This window comes from Columba livia, unplaced genomic scaffold, assembly GCF_036013475.1.
Source record: "Columba livia isolate bColLiv1 breed racing homer unplaced genomic scaffold, bColLiv1.pat.W.v2 Scaffold_135, whole genome shotgun sequence".
NCBI lineage: Eukaryota > Metazoa > Chordata > Aves > Columbiformes > Columbidae > Columba > Columba livia.
The window spans coordinates 535,571-556,090 of record NW_027043031.1 but is presented as its reverse complement, the minus strand read 5'-3'; the positions used below and the strand labels follow the sequence as shown (position 1 = coordinate 556,090).

At 51.0% G+C, this 20,520-nt stretch overlaps 2 protein-coding genes across 2 annotated transcripts; one reads left to right on the top strand and one right to left on the bottom strand.

The window, feature by feature from the left end:
* Positions 1–3,467: 3,467 nt before the first annotated feature.
* LOC135577740 (olfactory receptor 14A16-like) lies at positions 3,468–4,400 on the bottom strand. The gene has a single exon (XM_065047861.1). The coding sequence runs from the start codon at positions 4,398–4,400 to the stop codon at positions 3,468–3,470; it is 933 nt and encodes a 310-aa protein (XP_064903933.1).
* An 11,759-nt stretch (positions 4,401–16,159) lies between these two features.
* Positions 16,160–17,116, top strand: LOC135577739 (olfactory receptor 14A16-like). The gene has a single exon (XM_065047860.1). It carries the CDS (start codon positions 16,160–16,162, stop codon positions 17,114–17,116), a length of 957 nt encoding a protein of 318 aa, XP_064903932.1.
* Positions 17,117–20,520: the final 3,404 nt, after the last annotated feature.

Sequence of the window (20,520 nt, the reverse complement as noted above, 5' to 3'; positions counted from 1 at the left end):
TGTATAGACACCCACGAAATACAGCCTGGGCGGTTTTGCTCTCACCCTAATGAACCAGCCCCTTTAAAATACAAATAACACCCCTGGGTGTGCTGTAGAACTACCATAAAGAAAATACCGTCCCACTCTCCTATAGTAAAAGACTATAATTGGGAAGCGTATAAACAAAGGCATGGAGAGCAAAAGCATTCAGGGTTTCCTGAAGAATATTCTTGCTGCCGAGAAGATGGTTTACCCCGTGGCTCGAAGCAACCGGGTTGACGGGCGAGGCAGAGGAATAAGAAACGGTGGAAACAAGAGCCTGAGTGGAACTATGCCAAAATATTGGCCGAGCTACCCCAATGTTAAGCGGCACACCCAGGCACTAGCTAAAAAGCAAGGAGGCATGAACCAGAGTCAATGCAGCCCAATCTGGTACACTGTGTTGATGTTGCTGTTATTGCTGAGCTATGGAGAAACAGCGCATAGACCGTATAAGTGGACTTTAATTCAAGCAGAGGAAAGCCGTGTGATTGAAGAAAATGTAACTGTAGGTGCACCCTCATTTAACGTAACCATTTGTGATTTATTAGGACATTTAGGTTCTGGGGAAGACTGGAATTTTGGTCACTGCAAACCTCCACATAAAAGGGGAAGTGCAGTATCAACTTATTGGTGCCCTAGCTCCAATCCAGGAATGGGATATTGCAACTATCCTAATCAATATTATTGTGCTTATTGGGGTTGTGAGACAATCTCTCCCATCGCTTTATGGTAGTTCTGACCCAGGGAATTGCAAAACATTAGAAATTACAGTCTTGCAACCGCAAGACCGGGGGTGGTCAATTGGTGAAACTTGGGGTGTAAGGATCTGGGAGACTAGGACTGATGGAGGGACACTTATAAAGATACAAAAAGAACCTGCCCCAGAAGGGAAATCCCAATCAACAGGCCCTAATGTGATAATAACGGGGAAATTAGAGATAAATAAAACTTCTAAGATACTTAGTATAACAATGACAGATAGCTCTGATATAGACGCATTTACACAACCGGAAGAAGTAAACCCACTTTGGACTCTAATAAATGTGAGCTATGAGGTGATTAACAAAACACACCCAAATTTAACAGCAGAATGCTGGTTATGCTTCAACACCAAACCACCATATTTCGAAGCTATTGGACTGGGAAATATGCCAAAGCTCGCTAATGGATCAAATCCTGGGTCTTGTAGGTGGGAAAATAATAAGGAATATCATTGCAACAAGTCCAGGGGCAAGGAATATGTATAGGTCAAATACCCCCTGGAAAACGGTATCTATGTATAAATGGCACCCTTAAAGCTAATAGGCCTGGTGATTGGGTAATACCCGCCAATAATTCTAAGTGGATATGTTAAAAAACCGGACTTACACCTTGTGTTTCTATGAATTATCTAAAAAACCATGAAAGAACTTTGTATACAAGTGGTCGTAATCCCTAAAATTACTTATCACCCGAAAGAATATGAATATCAGCTAGAAACTGTCTTTACACACCGATTAACGAAAAGGGAACAGATCACTGCTCTGACCTTAGGTATGATAATGGCCCTCAGTGTAGCAGGTGCAGGAACAGGAATTGCCTCAATAGTCAACCAAAACAAGAATTGGCGGCATTGAGAGCAGCCGTCGATGAGGATCTGCTAAGAACAGAGCAATCTATTACTGCGCTAGAAAAATCAGGCAGATCCTTGTCAGAAGTGGTCTTGCAAAACCGGCGAGGATTAGATCTATTGTTCTTCAAAGAAGGAGGCCTTTGCGCAGCTTTAAAGGAGGAATGCTGTGTATATGCAGACCACACAGGTCTAGTAAGAAATACCATGAATAAGCTACGAGAAAATATAGAAAAACGAAAAAGGGAATATGAATCTCGGCAGAGTTGGTACGAAACCTGGTTTAGACAATCACCTTGGCTTACAACCCTCCTCTCTACTATAGCAGGGCCATTGATTCTCTTAACGCTAGTGTTGATGTTTGGACCATGTATTTTTAATAAAGTAATAGCTATTGTGAAAAGCAGGCTAGAATCAGCACATTTATTATTAGTTAAAGCAAAGTATGAGCAGTTACCCAATCAAGATGATACTGAGTTATTTGTATTAAGTAGTCAAGAATTACAACTCTTTAATGAACAAAATAAGTAGAAAAAGAAAAGGGGGGAATTGTAATAAACAATTCTAAGAGTTAGAGATGTTTGTTCATTAAAGCTTCTTAAAAGAAACGCTCAGGGGTTATTGAGTTAGAGATGTTTGTTCATTAACACTTCTTAAAAGGAAACGCTCAGGGGTTATTGAGTTAGAGATGTTTGTTCATTAACACTTCTTAAAAGGAAACGCTCAGGGGTTATTGTGCAACATGGGAAGCCCCTGCCCTTTGTTATGCAATTGCCTTAAATGTTCGATCCTCTAAAGGTGGGAGGGGGGCAGGGGTAGGTGAGAAGACAGGAGATTAACTGCCTGACAACAGAGGACACATCCGCAGAAAGAACGAGTGGCGTGGCGCTCTGAGCAACGAACCCGGGACCCTAGAAAAAGGCTGGAAGAAAACGGCCATTGGAGAAGCCAATCTCATGGCCGCCCAGCGCTGTCTTTGCTTATTGCGTTGAAATCCATCGGGAATAAATTTGTGTTATTCAAGTTAATTTCGAGTCTAAATTTATTACAACAATACAGAATCTTAGGCAAGGGTGATGTAGCAGACAGGGGCACTTGCAATGAACCTGTCCATGGGAGCTGAGATGAATCTCACTGGGCCAGTGGGGTTTGTTCCTGGAGTCACACACAGAAATGTCAGCGTTCTGTCAGGCATCCACATTTGGGCTGGCCTCATGGACTCCTTACACATCCATGGATGTTCAAATGCAGTCTTTCCCATTTGCACACAGGTGCAGGAGTCACTGTGTCTCTCTGACCTCCTGCTATGACTCCGAGAGGCTGGGAGACACTTCAGCCCTGCCATTTGCCACCCTACTCTGCACTTACATGAGATACATGAAGAATGGACACGGGATCTTCTGTTCCAGGAAACACATCCCAGTGGTGGCACATCCCATTCAGGTGGTTCCCCAAGGGATGTTACTCTCAACATGAAGTCACATCAAGACACTGTCTGTCCCACTGACCTTCACGGAACCCCAAGGAACAGCTGATGGTGTTTCTGCTCACCTGGGTTCATCACCTCAGAAGCACTTTATGGATTTGTTTACATCTCGTCTGTACAATGCAAACATAGATATCTGATCTACCGAGTAGTTGTGCTTCCAGGGAGGGACAAAGAACCTCTTCAAGCTGAAGTGAGAAGCCAGTGCTGGAAATGGTGGTTGTGAGGGGCCAGTCCATGATGATTGACCTGCAGAAGGTTCTCTAGGGTGTCCAGTGGACATGGGCACAACCACTCAGTGAGAAAATTATTTACATTATATATGCTATGCAGAAGATTACGGGAAGTTTATTGCTTCAGAAAACAGCCATTCATTAGTTGCCACACTGAATCCTTGATCTCCTTGTTCCTCATACTGTAGATGAGGGGGTTCACTGTTGGAGGCACCACAGAGTACAGAACAGACACCACCAGATCCAATGATGGGGAGGATATAGAGGGGGGCTTCAGGCAGGCAAACATGACAGTGCTGACAAACAGGGAGACCACGGCCAGGTGAGGGAGGCAGGTGGAAAAGGCTTTGTGCCGTCCCTGCTCAGAGGGGATCCTCAGCACGGCCCTCAAGATCTGCACATAGGACACCACAATGAACACAAAACACATAAAAGCTAAACAGGCACTGACCACAAGAAGCCCAAGTTCCCTGAGGAAGGAGTGTGAGCAGGAGAGCTTGAGGATCTGGGGGATTTCACAGAAGAACTGGCCCAGGACATTGCCCTTGCACAGGGGCAGTGAAAATGTATTGGCCGTGTGCAGCAGAGCATTGAGAAACCCAGTGGCCCAGGCAGCTGCTGCCATGTGGACACAAGCTCTGCTGCCCAGGAGGGTCCCGTAGTGCAGGGGTTTGCAGATGGCAACGTAGCGGTCGTACGACATGACTGTGAGGAGATAAAATTCTGCTGTGATCAAGAAGAGAAACAAAAAGAGCTGTGTCGCACATCCCAAGTATGAGATGGCCCTGGAATCCCAGAGGGAATTGGCCATGGACTTGGGGACAGTGGTGGAGATGGAGCCCAGGTCGAGGAGGGCGAGGTTGAGCAGGAAGAAGTACATGGGGGTGTGGAGGTGCTGGTCCCAGGCTATGGTGGTGATGATGAGGCCGTTGCCCAGGAGGGCAGCCAGGTAGATGCCCAGGAAGAGCCAGAAGTGCAAGAGCTGCAGCTCCCGTGTGTCTGTGAACGGCAGGAGGAGGAACTGGGTGATGGAGCTGCTGTTGGACATTGGCTGCCTGTGGGCATGAGGACCTGTGCAAGGAGGAAAAGGCAGTGACAGGTTAGGGGTGACTTCTCTGAGGAAAATAAACATGCTGTTTCTGATGGAAAACGCCCTCCCTGATGGAGGGATGTTTCTGCTCATTCTCTCTTTCTACCAAGTGAGAAAAAACAGTTTATCACAGTTTAAAATGCAGCTTGGGCATCTGGTTTCCATGAACACAGCTCTGGGGCAAAACCCCCTGAGTTGGTGTCAGAATAAAAACTGACCCACACTCCCACCCCAACCCCAGAGAGCAAGAGCACCAGGGACAGGTGAAGAAACAGGGAAGGACACTGCAGTGCTACCAGAAAATAAAGCAAGGACAGAAAGGCAGATGGGCATGCTGTGGAACCTTCTCCTGACCCGGCTGTGCTGCTGCCACTCACATAATGACACTGGAGAGCAAGTACTTTTAGCACCTTTTTTGAGTACCACGTTCCAGGAACCCTTCACCTGGAGGTCCAGCTGCTGAGGTGGAGACTTGTGACCTGGACCCCATGGCTTTGGGGCAGAGGGTCTGCTGGGGAGGAGAGGAGACCAGGGGTTGCACTGGGAAATGTGTCTGCACTGCAGAGGATGGCAGGGGGGTTCCTAAATCCCGTCCCTGTCATATCTGGTAGGAGCTCCTTCTCCGTGCCCATGTCTGTGCTGCCTGCAGCTGTGTGTCTGTCCCTGGTCTGCTCCCTGTCAGTGTCACAGACCCCGTCCCACCCGCTGTGTGCTCAGCTCTGTCCTGCTCACACCTCCTGGCACTGCCCAGGGGCAGCTCTGTGTGTGCAGGGGCTCAGGAGCAGCTCAGACCAGTCCTAACGAGAACTGGGGTCTCAGTGTCTTCTCCAAAGAGAGAAATAAATCCCCATCTCCCACTGCACACCCAGCCAATCAAGAGTGGAAAACTGAAAGCAACAGACTCCTTCCCTTGCAGCTGTTCCTGTCTCGATGTTGTTGTTCAGAAGGACCCTCTGCCATGTCTGTGGGGGGATCTGGAGCTCTGAGCAGCCCTGACCCACACAGCCCCCTTCAGCCCCACAAGCTCCCTGCCTGCCCTGCCGGGGGTCGCTCCTTCCACCCACAGCTGCTGCCATGGGATCTCCCGGGCAGGCTGAGCGCTGACCCTGGCAGGCGGCAGAGTCCCTGCCCGGCACAGCCCTGGGGTGCAGGGACCCTGCTCTGCAGGACAGCCCTGGGCACCCCTGGGTGCTCACCCGGCTTCACAGCTGTTCAACATGGCCTGACAAGAGCCCCGTCCTTACAGACCCCACAAGCTGTGCCTGTGCCAGTTTCAGGAGATGCCTCCAGGAGCTACAGCTGCACTGCCCTGCACCCAGAGACTTACCGTGGCAAGGGCTGCAAAGGTTTCTCCTCCAGGGAGCTCTCAGTCATCCTCCCACTCCTGACCACCTTTAATCTCTCTCTGCCTTGCTCGTCTCCTGAGATCCCCAGGCAGAGCCCTCAGCCCTGCTGCGTGTGCAGAGGAGCTGCTCCTGGGCAGAGCTGTCTCTCTGCAGCGCTGCCGCTGCCATGAGCTCCCTGTGTCCCAGGAGCCCAGCCCAGCCCAGCAGCACAGGAGCAGCCCCAGGCGCTTTAATGACCCCTCTGGTGGGTTTGGTGCTGAGTCCATGGACCTCAGACCCTGAGGGGAAGCTGAAGAAACTTCTCAGGAAGTCAAACTCAGATGCAAACTCCAAAGTTTCCTGTAATATTAATGGGTACCACTGAGGGAACCTACTGAGAAACAACATCCAAGTTTGGTTAGAGCTGAAAACTGGAGGCAGAGATGAAAGGTCAGGAAAAGCAAAGAAAAGGTGGCTCTGATGCTGAGTAAACCTGCTTGTGTTTCATTAATCAAAGGGCCAAGCCCTGACCCCACTTTGGAAATCAGATCCTGTCCCTCCCACGTTGCCCAGGGCCCTTCCTGGGACAGTGTGATGTGGGGCTGTGCAAGGCCAAGGGCAGGACTATGGTCCCACACCTCCCAGGTTCCTGGCTGGGGACAAGGAGGCCATGAGGCCCCTGTGCTGGAAGGACAAGGTGTCTCCTCACAGGCATCAGAGGTGCAGACAACAGCCACAGCCAAGGGGAGAAGGAGCTCATGTCTGGTGGGGCTTTCAGCCTCTTTCCATCCCGTGATCATCTCCACGACAGCCTGTCCTGTGCTGTGGCATCCCCTGCACCTCTGTCCCTGCAGGCTGCAGACATCCCCCCTGCTGCCCCACCTTGCTCTTGTCTGAGCATCTTCCTTCCTTTGCTGAGATCTCTCCATCCTCCCCAGCTGGTCCTTGAAGCACAAAGCCTTGGGCTGATGCAGACTCCCTCTGCTGACCTGCTCCCCCACAGCACTGCCCTTCCATCACATTCCTTTCTGCTCATGTCCAGCCTGGACCTCCCCAGCTGCACTTTGGCCATTATTTCTTTCTCAGGCTCTTTCCCACTATGAAGAAACCTCCAGCATTTCTGAAACCACCCTTCAAGCACTCTCAGGCTACTCCTGCACTGCTGCAGCCTCCCCAGCGCTGCTGGGCCAAAGCAGCCCAGGTCCCTCAGCACCCCACACCATGTGCACAAGGTGCTGAACCTGCCTTGGCACAGCCCTGCACTCCGCAGTTCCTCCCTGCTGCTCCAAACTGGGAAGCCGCACACTGGCACACACCCGTGTGTGTGGGTCACACCAGTGCTGAACCGAATGGGATGAGAACTGCAGGTGTCTGGGTCCCCACGCTCCTCCTCATGCAGCCCCGTGTGCAGCTGCCTTGTTCATGGTGAGCGTGCACCACGGGCTGGTGTGGGGACCTTGTAGTGCCCAGGCCCTTCTCCTCAGGGTCACTGCTCAGCCTGTCAGGTCCTGCTCTGTCCTGATTGATGGGGTTATTGTCGCACCCTGATACAGCACTGCTCATTTCTCTATGTACAAATTAGAGACCTTTCTGTTGGGTGAATCCCAGATTTTCTCAAGGTCTGGACCCTCCTTTGACTGAAGCTCCATTTGCTCAGCTGTTAATATTTGCATGCAGATTATTTATCCTGATGGATCGTCTCTCCCAACATAACAGTATGAGGAGTTATAGGATACTATAAATACCATCTCCTGTAGAAACAGTAGGGCCTTAGGGCTCTGGTGCTCATAATATCGGAGATATGGATTTAGAGAGCAAGTTTCCCTTCATATGAGAGAGCAGCAGGAATGCGTGGAGCTCTGCCTGGGGACAGACAGTGTCAGCTGAAGGTTGAGGAGTCAGCATGAGAGGGCAGAACAACATGGGCAACGTTGTGGTGACTGGACATCAGCTGCTGACTCACTGATGAGGAAGAGGAATGAGATGAGGACTCCTTCAGACAAATGAAAGAAGCCTCATGTTTCCAGGCTGTGTCCTCATGGCAGACCTGAGATATCCCAATATCTACAAGGTACCAGCCATCCAGGAGGGTTTGGAGCTCATGGACAACATCTTCCTGACGCGGGTGACTGAGGAGTCAGTGGGGTGAGGTGCCCTGTGGGACCTCACACTTACAAACCAGAAAGAGTTGGTCAGGATGGAACAGTCAGGGATGGAAAGTGGAGCTGAGGCTCCTGGGAGATGAGAACAAGGCCAAGAGCAGGATTTCAGGAGAGCAAGCTTTGGCCTGCTGAGGGACCTGCTTGGGTCCTATGGGATATGACCTTGGTGTCTGCAGAGCTTTTCTCTCCCATTTCCTCCCTCCTCTCTCCCACCTGCTGTTGTGCAGCGTTTTTTACCCTTTCTCAAATACAATATCCCAGAGGTGCTGCCAGCATCACTGAGTGTCTCAGATTTGGCAAGGAGTGGGTCCATCTTGGAGCAGCTGAAATCGGCTCTGTCTGACATTGGTCAAACTCCTGTTGTCTTCCCGGAGAGGTGACAACTGTAGCACACCCACACCTACCCCCAGTTCCAAGAGTTTGTCATGTAAACCCAATAGAGAGTGACAATGTGTTGGGTGTTACAAACTACATGATCATGTAGAAGAAATGGACAAGATCTTCTGTCAGCAACTCAAGGAGGAAGTCACCAGTCAATGAGCAGGTTCCTGTGGGGAACTGTAATTGCTCTGACATTAACTGGCCTGGCAAAGTGGCAAGTGCCATCAGTCCAAAGGATCTTGGGCCAACTGCTTAACATGTCTGCATTGTGGGCCAATGAGAGTGATGCTCAACTGGAACTGGAACTGGGAAACAAGGAATAGCTGGTGAGGGATGTGAACATCAGTGTCCACCTTGGCTGTTGTGACCAGGACACAGAGGGGTCCCAGGCACCAGAGGGGAGGGAGGAAGGCCAGCAGCAGAGCACAGGCTGGTGGGCTCCAGAGGAGAAGACTTTGACATACTGGGAGGTGGTGGGCAAAATGGTGACATGGAAGTAGATCTGAAGGGTGAAGGAGCACAGGAAATCTGATAATCCTTACAGGACATCCTGCTCCAAGCACAAGAATGATCTCTCCAAGTACCCATGAACAGAAGCATTTATCTTGTGAGGCTGCTCCTCTGAACTGATGGAGCTCCAGGGCAAAAGGCCGCACACAGGAGGTGGAAGCAGGGGAAGCTGCAAAGGAGGAATTTAGAAACCTTGTCCATGGATGTGGGGATGATGCCAAAGCTGCCCTGGACTTGATACCTGCACGGGAAGGGCAGCAAGATGAGCTGACAGAGCTTCACTTGCAGTAAGAGAATAGACAGGGTGATCATGGGCCTGCTGCTGAACTTCGTAAGAGTAGAATCACACAGGACTGAGGTTCTTCATGGCTTCTTTGCCTCCATCTTCACCAGCAAGGTCTCCTGGACTTTGTTCCTGAAGGCAGGAGTCTGGAGAACACCCAGCAGTGGATGGGGCTCAAGTCAGGGGTGACCTGAGCAAACTCAGACACCGTTACAGAACAGGAGATGAGTCACTTGACCAGCTCCTGAACACAAGTATCGCTGTGCTGTGGCACCTGAGATTGCCAGGAACACCCACCTCTTGGTCCAGAGGAGTGTGACTCCTCTTGAGCTGTCCTGGCCTGTCTCCTCACTCACATGGTGATTTAGTCACCCACTTTTCTGACATATTCAGTCTTTATCAGGAGCCGCTCCACATCGATATGAACTGGAGGCTGCTGATACCACCTGTTCTGGAAAGGGAGGGAAGGGCAAGCAGGGATGGAAATAGAATAAATTTGGCTTTATTGCTGTTTATTATGGAAATGCTCTCTGTTTGGCTATTCCTGAAATTTCTCTAATGATCCACACCAGACTCGAAGCCTTTAGGAAAATGATGCACAAAGCCTTGGCTTGTAAGAGCATTTTCGATGTTAGTGAGCTCTCTGGTGTCGTAATTCTGAACTGCATCTACTGAAACTGAACAAACCTCTAGTGAAGTGAAAGGCAGAAGCGAACCCCAAGTTTCTGAGGGTGTTTGGACCCCATGAAGGGCCATCACTGACACAGCTGTGAAGGAAACAACCAGTGCAGGTCCCTGTCCCTGGAGGCTGCTGAAGGAAAGACTTGGAGACACTGGTTCCAGGTGGTGAGGGCCATGTGGAGGTGGCTCTGGTGCCATGTCAGCCCTTGATGCTTGTTCATCACCAGAATGGCTGAGCCCTGACCCCTGGGACCTGGTGGATTTTTCTCCAGTGTTTTTCAAGGCTTTTCCTGTGGTCACTGTGAGTGTTTTGTGTTTTGGGGGTGGGTTTTATGTCAACTCCTGTTGCTTTAACTGCAAGGCTCTGGATTTCTGTGGAGTTGGAAATGCCTGTGAGCAAATCACAGCTCATACAGCTTCTTTCATACACCTGGCAATGCTCACCAGTCACCTCAATGTCCCAATCCCACACTTGCTTGAATCCTCTGTTTGGATCCTTACCCATCACTGCAGGAGGTTCATGGATCCACCAGGTTCATGGATGATTCCTGAGGACCATCCAAGTGTGGGCAGTGTAAGAGAGGAGCAGAGCAGGGTCAGCTCATGGGCCATGACTGAGCACAGCCACCCCAGCAGCAGCCGTTCCCCATCTCCCAGGCACAGCCATGCCCACAGCATGCAAATGGCACTGCCATACCTGATTAGCCCAAGAGAGGCCTTTCTTCCTTCCGTATTCCCAGGAAAATCTTCCTCCTGTTCCTCCTCCACCTGCAGACATCAACTGCTTTCCATTTCTGGGCTCAGAAATGGCTGGAAGGGTTCACTGAAGCCATCAGCCATCTCATTGCTTCTCCATGACATATCCTGACCCTCTCCCACACCTGCAATGGCCAATCACGGCTGCACATGGGTCCCGCTCTTCAGAAGAGGCCTCGAGCTTCTTGGTTCTTCCTGGTGCTTATTATGAACTTCCTCGCTCTCTCCAGAGTTCATGGTGAGCTTTCTTGTCCATAACAGCCCCTTTATGACCATGTCTCACTAAATGGTTGTGTTTGTATGATCATTTGTGCAGAAAGGGCAGTCACAGGACAGCACCCAATATGTCAAACTGATGCCCAGTGAAATGCCGTAAAGCCCTGATGAGTTCCCCCTGTGTCTGTGTCTCTCCTGGAAGGAGTCTGTCCCGAGAAGGGGATCCAGCTCCTGCCACTCTCTGCAGAGGCACATGAGCAGTGTCCATCACCTGGGGACACAAAGGGTGACGTTTGCCACACCACCCTTCATCTGAACCACACAGATGTGTGCTTGTGGATGAGGTATGGAGCCTTATAGTGCAAATACCTATTTAATTGTCATTGCCAGAGGGGTGACCACAGATGCAGTGTACTATTTTACAAATATGTAAATATAAGCATATGCGACTGACATTCCTAGACATATTACACAAACACTTGAAGGATTATTGATGCCTTTAACATGATTATCCTCAGAAGCCCCACCAGCTTTACATCTCAGGAAATGGGATCCAAAGTCCAAGGGCAGGATGGTTTGGGCTCTGTGCTGGGGTCTGGAAACTGAAACGTGCTCCCATCTCCCAGCCCCCTGCCCTCCTCAGTGAGGGTGTGAGACATTCTGCCAGCGAGGGCTGAACTCACAGCCATGACCAGTATCTTACGTCCAACTGCAGCCAATGGTGTCCTGCCAGCTCAGGATTGGAGCTTCCATTGCTGGAGGTGTTTTAAAGACATGGAGATGTGGCGCTTTGGGACATGGTTTAGTGGTGGACTGGGCAGTGTTTGATTTACAGTTTGACTCCATGTTCTTAATGGTCTTTTCCAGCCTCAATGATTCCGTGATTCTTTGATTTGGGTTGAAACCATTTCAATCCCATCACTTCCAGCTTCCCTCAGAGGCTGCTGTTGTGTGGCACAACTGTCCTGGCTCTCCAGGCAGGTTGGGCACAGGTTTGGTGCCTGCATTGGCAGTTTTCCCCTTCCTGGGGTGAAAGGCTGTTGAGCAGAGACAGTTGTAGAGATTTGGGTCACAGGGGTTTGCAGCAATCCTGTCAAACTCTGAGCAGGATGAGCTTTGGAGCCCAGGAAAAATGGAGATGCTCTGAAGGATGTTTGTGAACAGTGGTGCTGGCACTAGTAACAGTAACAGGGAACTCCTTATTCTCACTGATGATCATGATGACCTAAATCTCTTTAATTTCAGTCCGAACAGTCATGATTTAAATCTCTTTAATTTCAGTCTGAACAGTCATTCTTGCTTTTCCAAGCATCTACTACACCTCAGCAGTTGTGTATTGAAAGAAGTTCTTAGAACAATGCTTTTTCTCTCACTTCTTTTTTGTTCTAATAATTTAAAGAGTACACCTCTTGGACAGAATTACCCCCAAATTGTGCTTCTTTCATTATTTTTCTACTTTTTAATTATTTCTTATGTGGTGTGATGTGGAGGTTGCATAGGAGGATAGTTTCTTTTTGAGACAAAGGCGGCCAAGGAACAGATCCCAGGTCAGTGCAAAGGCACAAAGGAAGCCAGAATCTTTATGTGTGTGCACTGACACACACTGTCACCTGCATTTCCAGTCTCTGCAGTCCCAACCGTGCAGCAGAGTCTGGAGTTCTGAGCTCCCTTCATCTGCCCCGTGTGACACGTGTAAAATGGAACTACCCCAGTCCAATGACTGGTTTTGATTCTCTTCACAGCCTGAAGCACCACATGGGTCAGGAGACAAGCCAGGATACCCAACCAGGACTCACATGCTCTGCTCTTACAGTTCAGGTGTTCCCGGGAATCTCAGCAGACATGTCACGCTGATATCTGGGTGCAAGGAGCTGGTCAAGTGTCTCATCTCCATTTCTGTAACGGTGGCTTTGCTGCCTGGCTGCTGTGCAGACTCTGTACATGGAGGCTGACACCTCTTGAACAACCTGCTCTGAAAGGATTAACAAGGTGGGTTGTTCTTTCTGCAAGGGCATTAGGAGAGCAAAAAAGACCCTGGGTTGGAGCAAATGAAAAGGGATGGAAAAGTTGTGGTCAGAAACATTTAGAGGCATTTGCAAAGCAGCCCTGCACCTCATGTGAGTTATTCCTGTGGTCAGGGAGAACCTGAGAGCTGTCCCTAAACTGAAAACATAAAGGAGAAGGAAGGACAACGTCATTAAGGCTCCAAGGGAGCTCAGGACATGTCTTGACCAACCTCCTGCTCACAGCAGGTCAGACCAGATTGCTCAGGGCTTGATCCAAACACATCCTGGCCTCTTTCTGGGACAGAGTGAGTGCGCACTCCTGGGAAACAGCTTCCAGTGCTGGACTGTCCTCAGGACTGGAAAGTTTCTCCCTTTCTACAGCACCTTTCCAAACCCAACCATCCAGATTGGTTTTACCCATCTACTTACACACTGACACAAACCAGAATTTACTGCCTTGGGCATAAGAATGTTGTGGGGGATGATGCTGAATGCCTTGCTGACTTCCAGGTAACGGGCCATTGTTGTTCTCCCCACGTCCACAACCGTGTCCTTTCCTCACAGAGAACAAAGAGGATGGACAGGCACAACCCGCCCTGGGCAAACCCCGTCACCTTCTCTTCCAGACACCCAGAAATGGGGTCCCAGTGGACACGCTCTGGGGCACAGCCCTTAGTTCCCCTGCTCACCCATTGGCCATTTTGAAAAGTGCACACACTGTGTGAGAGCTGCCAGTGGTCAGGGAGTCCCCCCAGGCTCCATGAGCTTTCCAAGATGATGGAGAGTGGCCTCACTGTGACATCGTCCTGCTGTCCCAGCTCCTGGGATGCTGCCCCTGCTGTCCCATAGACTGGAGAGGATTGTGTTAGTTCCAGTGACCCCTGACTTGATCCCCATGCACTGCTGGTTGTTCTGACTCCAGCCACAGAGGCCTGGGAGACCTTGCTGCTGAAGAGGGAGAACGAGAGGACACAGGGATTCTTACCTCTTATTATATTCATTAGTGTCCACACAGTGTCTTTGTTTGTCCTTTAACTGTTCCTGCAGTAGAAACAGCTCATTATGGGACCCTTGAATTGCCTTCCAGGTCTGGACTGAGCTTTGATCTGGACTGTTGCTGTGCTTGGAGGCTGCTGTCCTCGAGACCAGATGAACTCACTCCTGCCACCCTGCCTGGCAGTTCATTCCATCCGTGTCACAGCTCTGTCTGCAGCACTGACAGCTCCAGCTCCCCCAGTCAGGTCCCTGGCTGAGGACATTGCCTCACATCTGGGCTGAGCCACCCCAGCTGTGGCACCAGCCCAGCTCTGACCTGCCACAGGAAACCTGGTACCAAGTGTCCAAGAGCCCATGTGTGCAAAAGCTTTGAATCAGAGCACAGACATGACATGGCCAAAGACTGATGAATGTCTCTCTAGAACTAGGAGTGTAAAACAAGAATAAAATGCCTGAACTCATTCAACTGAAGATATTCCTCCCCTAGCTTGGAGGAATTAGATCCTTTGCTGTAATCTTCCTGGTGTCATGTCTGATGAGGGGACAAGAAAAGTTGATTCTCACATTAATTCATTGTTTAATACAAAGAACACAATGATGTGTCTCTTCAGAGGAGAGAGAATCAACATCACTGATTACTTCAGGTTGTTTCAAAGGATGTGCCCCTGGATCCCCAGAGACACCTGGAGGAGCCCAGAGGGGACAGAGAAAGGGACATCAAGGGCTGCTCCTGTGCTGCTGAGCTGGGCTGGGCTCCTGGGACACAGGGAGCTCATGGCAGCGGCAGCGCTGCAGAGAGACAGCTCTGCCCAGGAGCAGCTCCTCTGCACACGCAGCAGGGCTGAGGGCTCTGCCTGCAGAACCGAGGGCACAGGAGCCAGGCACAGAGAGATTAAAGGCAATGTGGGGGGTTGGTTGCTGAGGGCTCATTGAGAGACAAATCTTCACAGTTCTAACACGGTAAGTCTCTGGCTGTAGGACAATGCAGCTGCATTTCCTTGAGGGATCTCCTAAAGATGATACATCCCACAATTTACAGGATCTGTCAGGTCTCTCTCAGTATTTCTCATGTAGAGGTCAAGAACATGGTCCAGACCAGCGCTTCCCTGCTACACTGTCAGAGGGACAGGGCATGATGGCAGCTTCTGCTGAGGGTGATTGCAGGGGGAGCACCCAGGGGTGCCCAGGGCTGTCCTGCAGAGCAGGGTCCCTGCACCCCAGGGCTGTGCCGGGCAGGGACTCTGCCGCCTGCCAGGGTCAGCGCTCAGCCTGCCCGGGAGAGCCCATGGCAGCAGCTGTGGGTGGAAGGAGCGACCCCCGGCAGGGCAGGCAGGGAGCTTGTGGGGTTGAAGGGGGCTGTGTGGGTCAGGGCTGCTCAGAGCTCCAGATCCCCCCACAGACATGGCAGAGGGTCCTTCTGAACAACAACATCGAGACAGGAACAGCTGCAAGGGAAGGAGTCTGTGCTTTCAGTTTTCCACTCTTGCTCGTCTGGGTGTGCAGTGGGAGATGGGGATTTATTTCTCTCTTTGGAGCAGACACTGAGACCCCAGTTCTCGTCAGGACTGGTCTGAGCTGCTCCTGAGCCCCTGCACACACAGAGCTGCCCCTGGGCAGTGCCAGGAGGTGTGAGCAGGACAGAGCTGAGCACACAGCGGGTGGGACGGGGTCTGTGACACTGACAGGGAGCAGACCAGGGACAGACACACAGCTGCAGGCAGCACAGACATGGGCAGGGAGAAGGAGCTCCTACCAGATATGCCAGGGATGGGATTTAGGAACCCCCCTGCAATCCCCTGCAGTGCAGACACATTTCCCAGTGCAACCCCTGGTCTCCTCTCCTCCCCAGCAGACCCTCTGCCCCAAAGCCATGGGGTCCAGGTCACGAGTCTCCACCTCAGCTGCTGGACCTCCAGGTGAAGGGTTCCTGGAACATGGTACACAAATAAGGTGCTAAAAGTACTTGCTCTACAGTGTCATTATGTGAGTGGCAGCAGCACAGCCGGGTCAGGAGAAGGTTCCACAGCATGCCCGTCTGCCTTTCTGTCCTTGCTTTATTTCTCGGGAACACTGCAGTGTTCTTCCCTGTTTCTCCACCTGTCGCTGGTGCTCTTGCTCTCTGGGGTTGGGGTGGGAGTGTCGGTCAGTTTTTGTTCTGACACCAGTTCAGTGGATCTTGCCTCACAGGTTTGTTCATGGAAACCAGATGCCCAAGCTGCATTTTAAACTGGGATGAACAATTTCTCTCAGTTAGTAGAAAGAGAGAATGAGCTGAAACATCCCTCCATCAAGGAGGGGGTTTTCCATGAGAAACAGCATGTTTATTTTTCTCAGAGAAGTCTTCCACAACATGTCACTGCCTTTTCCTCCTTGCACAGGTCCTCATGCCCACAGGCAGCCAATGTCCAACAGCAGCTCCGTCACCCAGTTCCTCCTCCTGCCGTTCACAGACACACGGGAGCTGCAGCTCTTGCACTTCTGGCTCTTCCTGGGCATCTACCTGGCTGCCCTCCTGGGCAACGGCCTCATCATCACCACCATAGCCTGGGACCAGCACCTCCACACCCCCATGTACTTCTTCCTGATCAACCTCGCCCTCCTCGACCTGGGCTCCATCTCCACCACTGTGCCCAAATCCATGGCCAATTCCTTCTGGGACACCAGGGCCATCTCATACTCAGGATGTGTTGCACAGCTCTTTTCGTTTTCCTTCTTGATAGTAGCAGAGTATTCTATGCTCACCGTCATGTCGTACGACCGCTACGTTGCCATCTGCAAACCCCTGCACCACGGGACCCTCCTGGGCAGCAGAGCTTGTGTCCACATGGCAGCAGCTGCCTGGGCCACTGGGTTTCTCAATGCTCTGCTGCACACGGCCAATACATTTTCACTGCCCCTGTGCAAGGGCAATGCCCTGGACCAGTTCTTCTGTGAGATCCCCCAGATCCTCAAGCTCTCCTGCTCACACTCCTACCTCAGGGAAATTCGGCTTATTGTGGTTAATGCCTGTTTAGTTTTCATGTGTTTTGTTTTCATTGTGGTGTCCTATGTGCAGATATTCCGGGCCGTGCTGAGGATCCCCTCTGAGCAGGGACGGCACAAAGCCTTTTCCACCTGCCTCCCTCACCTGGCCGTGGTCTCCCTGTTCCTCAGCACTATCATGTTTGCCCACCTGAAGCCCCCCTCCATCTCCTCCCCATCCCTGGACCTGGTGGTGTCTGTTCTTTACTCAGTGGTGCCTCCAGCAGTGAACCCCCTCATCTACAGCATGAGGAACCAGGAGCTCAAGGATGCCCTGAATAAACTAATGGCGGGGTGCTTTTCACAAATAATAAAGTATCCGTCATCTGCTCTTTAACAGATAACAGTTTTAATGTAACTCATTAGAGGCTCAGACTTCTGTGTGTGTGTGTGTGTGGTGGTGGTGGTGGTTTTTTTTAATAAATCATGATATTTTTCTCATCCCCTTTCTAATTAATTGTCTATTGTTTTTCAAACCCACTGCCTGTATAAATATGAAGCCATGCTCTCTGCAAAATAAAGGTCTCTGCTGTGACTTTTTTTCTCTGAGATTCTTCCTCCAAGGCCTATTTTGAGCTGCAGGGACTATCTCTTTGTCAATGGGAGGAGGGGAAAAGAGTCCATCCTGGTAGCCCGGCCAGGGAGCAGCAGCGCTTGTTCTTCCAGAGCTGTTCTGGTTCCACTCCCACACTCTCCTTCTCATCCCTGGTGTTGGTGCAAGGCCTGAGTGCTCTGGCAGCTTGGTCACCGTCCTGCTGTGTGGCAGTTCTTCTAGAACATGCCCAAGAAAGTGGCCACAGATGCAAACGCCAGGGTACAGCTGAACAGTGTGTGTGTGCAGGGCTGGCACACAGCAGTGTCCTCTCACAGCCAGGCTCCTGCCAGAGACCTGCAGGACCAGCAGAGCAGGGGCTGGGCTGTGCCCCTGTGCACCGGACACCCCATAGAAGGAGCCCCAGGTCAATCATCATGGACTGGCCCTTCACAACCACCATTCACAGCACTGGCTTCTCATCCACAGAGGTTGTTCTTCCCTCCATGGATGGACACGCAATGAATAGTTCAGCAGTCCCTGTTTGCTTTGTACAGATGAGATGGGAGCACACACATCATGTACGTGAGGTGACATGAACGTGAGCGAGCATAAACACCATCAACTATTCCTTGGGTCTCTATGAAGGTCCGTGGCACAGAGAGTGGCTTGAGGTCACATCACATTGGGATGCGACCTGAATGCAGCACTGGGATATGCAACCTTGATCTGAGGTCTCCGTGTCCATTCCTCATGGCATGGGACATCTCAGATGAATGCAGAGCAGGTGACACACCACAGGGATGAGGTGTCTCCTGTCTCTTTGGAGTGGCAACAGGAGGCCAGAGGGACACTGTGACTCCTGCCTCTATGTGTAAAATGGACAGACTCTGTCTCTGAGCATCCCTGGGTGCAGAAGGAGTCCTGAGACCAGCTCTGATGTGGACACCTCACAGAACCCTGACATTTCTGTGTGTGACTCCAGGAACAAACCCCCCTGGATCAGTGAGATTCATCTCAGCTGCTTTGGACAGGATCATTGCAAGTGCTCTTGTCTGCTACATCACCCTTGCCCTTGATTCCACATTGTGCTCTCAAAAGTGCCCTAGAAACCAGAGAGGTTCTGGGGTCCTTAAAAAATGCAGAACTCAGTCCCATCTTCAAGAAGAGCACAAACAGGAATGAGGAGAATAACAGTCTGGCCACCCTACCTCCCTCCCTGGGAAGGGGATGGGACAAGCCTCCTGCAGCCATTTCCAGGAATGTGAAGGACAAGGAAGGGATTGCTGAACTCAAATGGAGAGGGGAAGGAAAGGCATGTTGTGTACAGGGTGTTTGCAAGGCTCAGCCATGGTCTCCTTCTGGCCAGAGTGGTGCTGATGGGGCTCACGAAGTGGATGCTGGGTGGGAAGTTGGCTGAACCATCAAGCCCAAATATCACCAGTGGTACAAAGTCCTGTGTGCAGCCAGATACTGGTGTCATCTCCCCGTGACCAGCACTTGGACCAACACTGTTGAACATCTTTATTCTCCCCTTCTATGATGTATCAGAGAGCACTTTCAGTGCCTTTGAGGATGATGCAAACCTGGGTGGAGGCCTTGAGCAACCTCACCTGGTTCACCCTGAGCAGGAGAGTGAGACAAGAAGAGTGAGACAAGGGCTCTCTGCAAACCTGAGTTATTCTGTGGTTTGACAGAATTTTTGCCTTGGAGAGGTTTCAGGATAGAGAATAGGTATAGAGATATCGAAGGTGTTAACATAAAAAAAAAGCAGTTCCAGTGAGGAGTGCTTTTCACTCACATTGTGAGTAGGAAATATATTTGACAAATTTGAACAAGGTGAGGAAGTGAGATGGGTGTCTACAGCCTGTGGGAAAGAGGGGCAGGTGTAGGAATGTGCTTCTGTCTTTGTCAGGTCCTGGGTGCTAAGGAGGGGGAATAGATGGTTGTGGTATTATGAGGTTACATGTGTCTCAGACACTCATAATCCAGTCAGAATCCTGTGACTGTGAAGGGGACAGTGAGGTCAGTTCTGTCTCTGGAGGTGACAGCCCAGCAGCAGGGACATGGCTGGGAAAGAACCTCAGCCTAAGTATGACAGATCCTACCCAGGAAGAGATCTTGGAGACAGGTTGTCACATCCATCCCACCTGAGAACATGATGGGACAGCAGCAGGGACATGGTTGTGTGTATCAGAGAAGCTGAAAGGCCAGCAGCACTCATGGGATTTAGGAGATCATGGTGAGGTTACTTCTCTCTGGTCAGGTAAAAGACCTCAAGAAGCATAATGTGTCGGTTTCCCTGCATGAAGAGCAGTTTACGAGGTGGCTGAGCTTTCCTTGGTAGTGGGAAAAAGCAGGAGAGGAAAAAAACGTCACGAAGTGCAATTTGGAAGGTGGAGACTGGATATCAGGAGTAAGAAATGTCAGAGGAAGGGCAGTGCTGTGGGGCAAGAGCTCACCCAGAGGGAGCTGGATCAGCCCATGGTTTGTGTGCCAAAGAGCAGCCAGTGAGGGTGCAGACACAGCAGTGAAGGTGCAGAAATGCTGGGTGAGAGCAGGTGGGGAAGCGAGATGGGTGTCTGCAGCCTGCAGGGAAAGAGGGGCAGGGGTAGCACCGTGTAGAACAGCCTGTGGTGGAGATGGCAAAGGGCGCTGTAAGGCTGGAAGGGACCCACAGAACCCAGGTCTGTGTCCTCTTGGCCATGGCAGTTGTCTCTGCCACTGAGGCCCAGGAGAAGACATGTTGTCCTCATGGCACTGGGGCCTCGGTGCCTCCTTGCAGCCCCACGGGGAAGCTGGAAGTTGTTGTCCCAGTGTTGTCCTTCCCTGGGCCTTGCACACCCACATCCCACGGTCCCAGGAAGAGCCCTGAGCCGTGTGTGAGGGACAGGATCCCCCTTCCCATTGCCTGGAGCTCATGGCTCCTCCTTTCTGCTTCAGAAAGCAAACCAAGGGCTTTCTGAGCATCAGAGCTGAAGAGAAGACTCAAAGGAGACCTCATGGTGGCTACAGCTTCCTCACAAGGGGAGAAGGAGGGGAAGATACTGATCTCTTTTCTGTGGTGACCAATGGTAAAAACCATGGGAATGGAAGAAGCATGTGCCAGGGGAGGGTCAGTTGGACATGAGGGAGAGGTTCTTCACCCAGAGGTGCTGGACACTGAACAGGCTCCCCAGGGAGGTGTCACGGCCCCAACCTGACAGTGT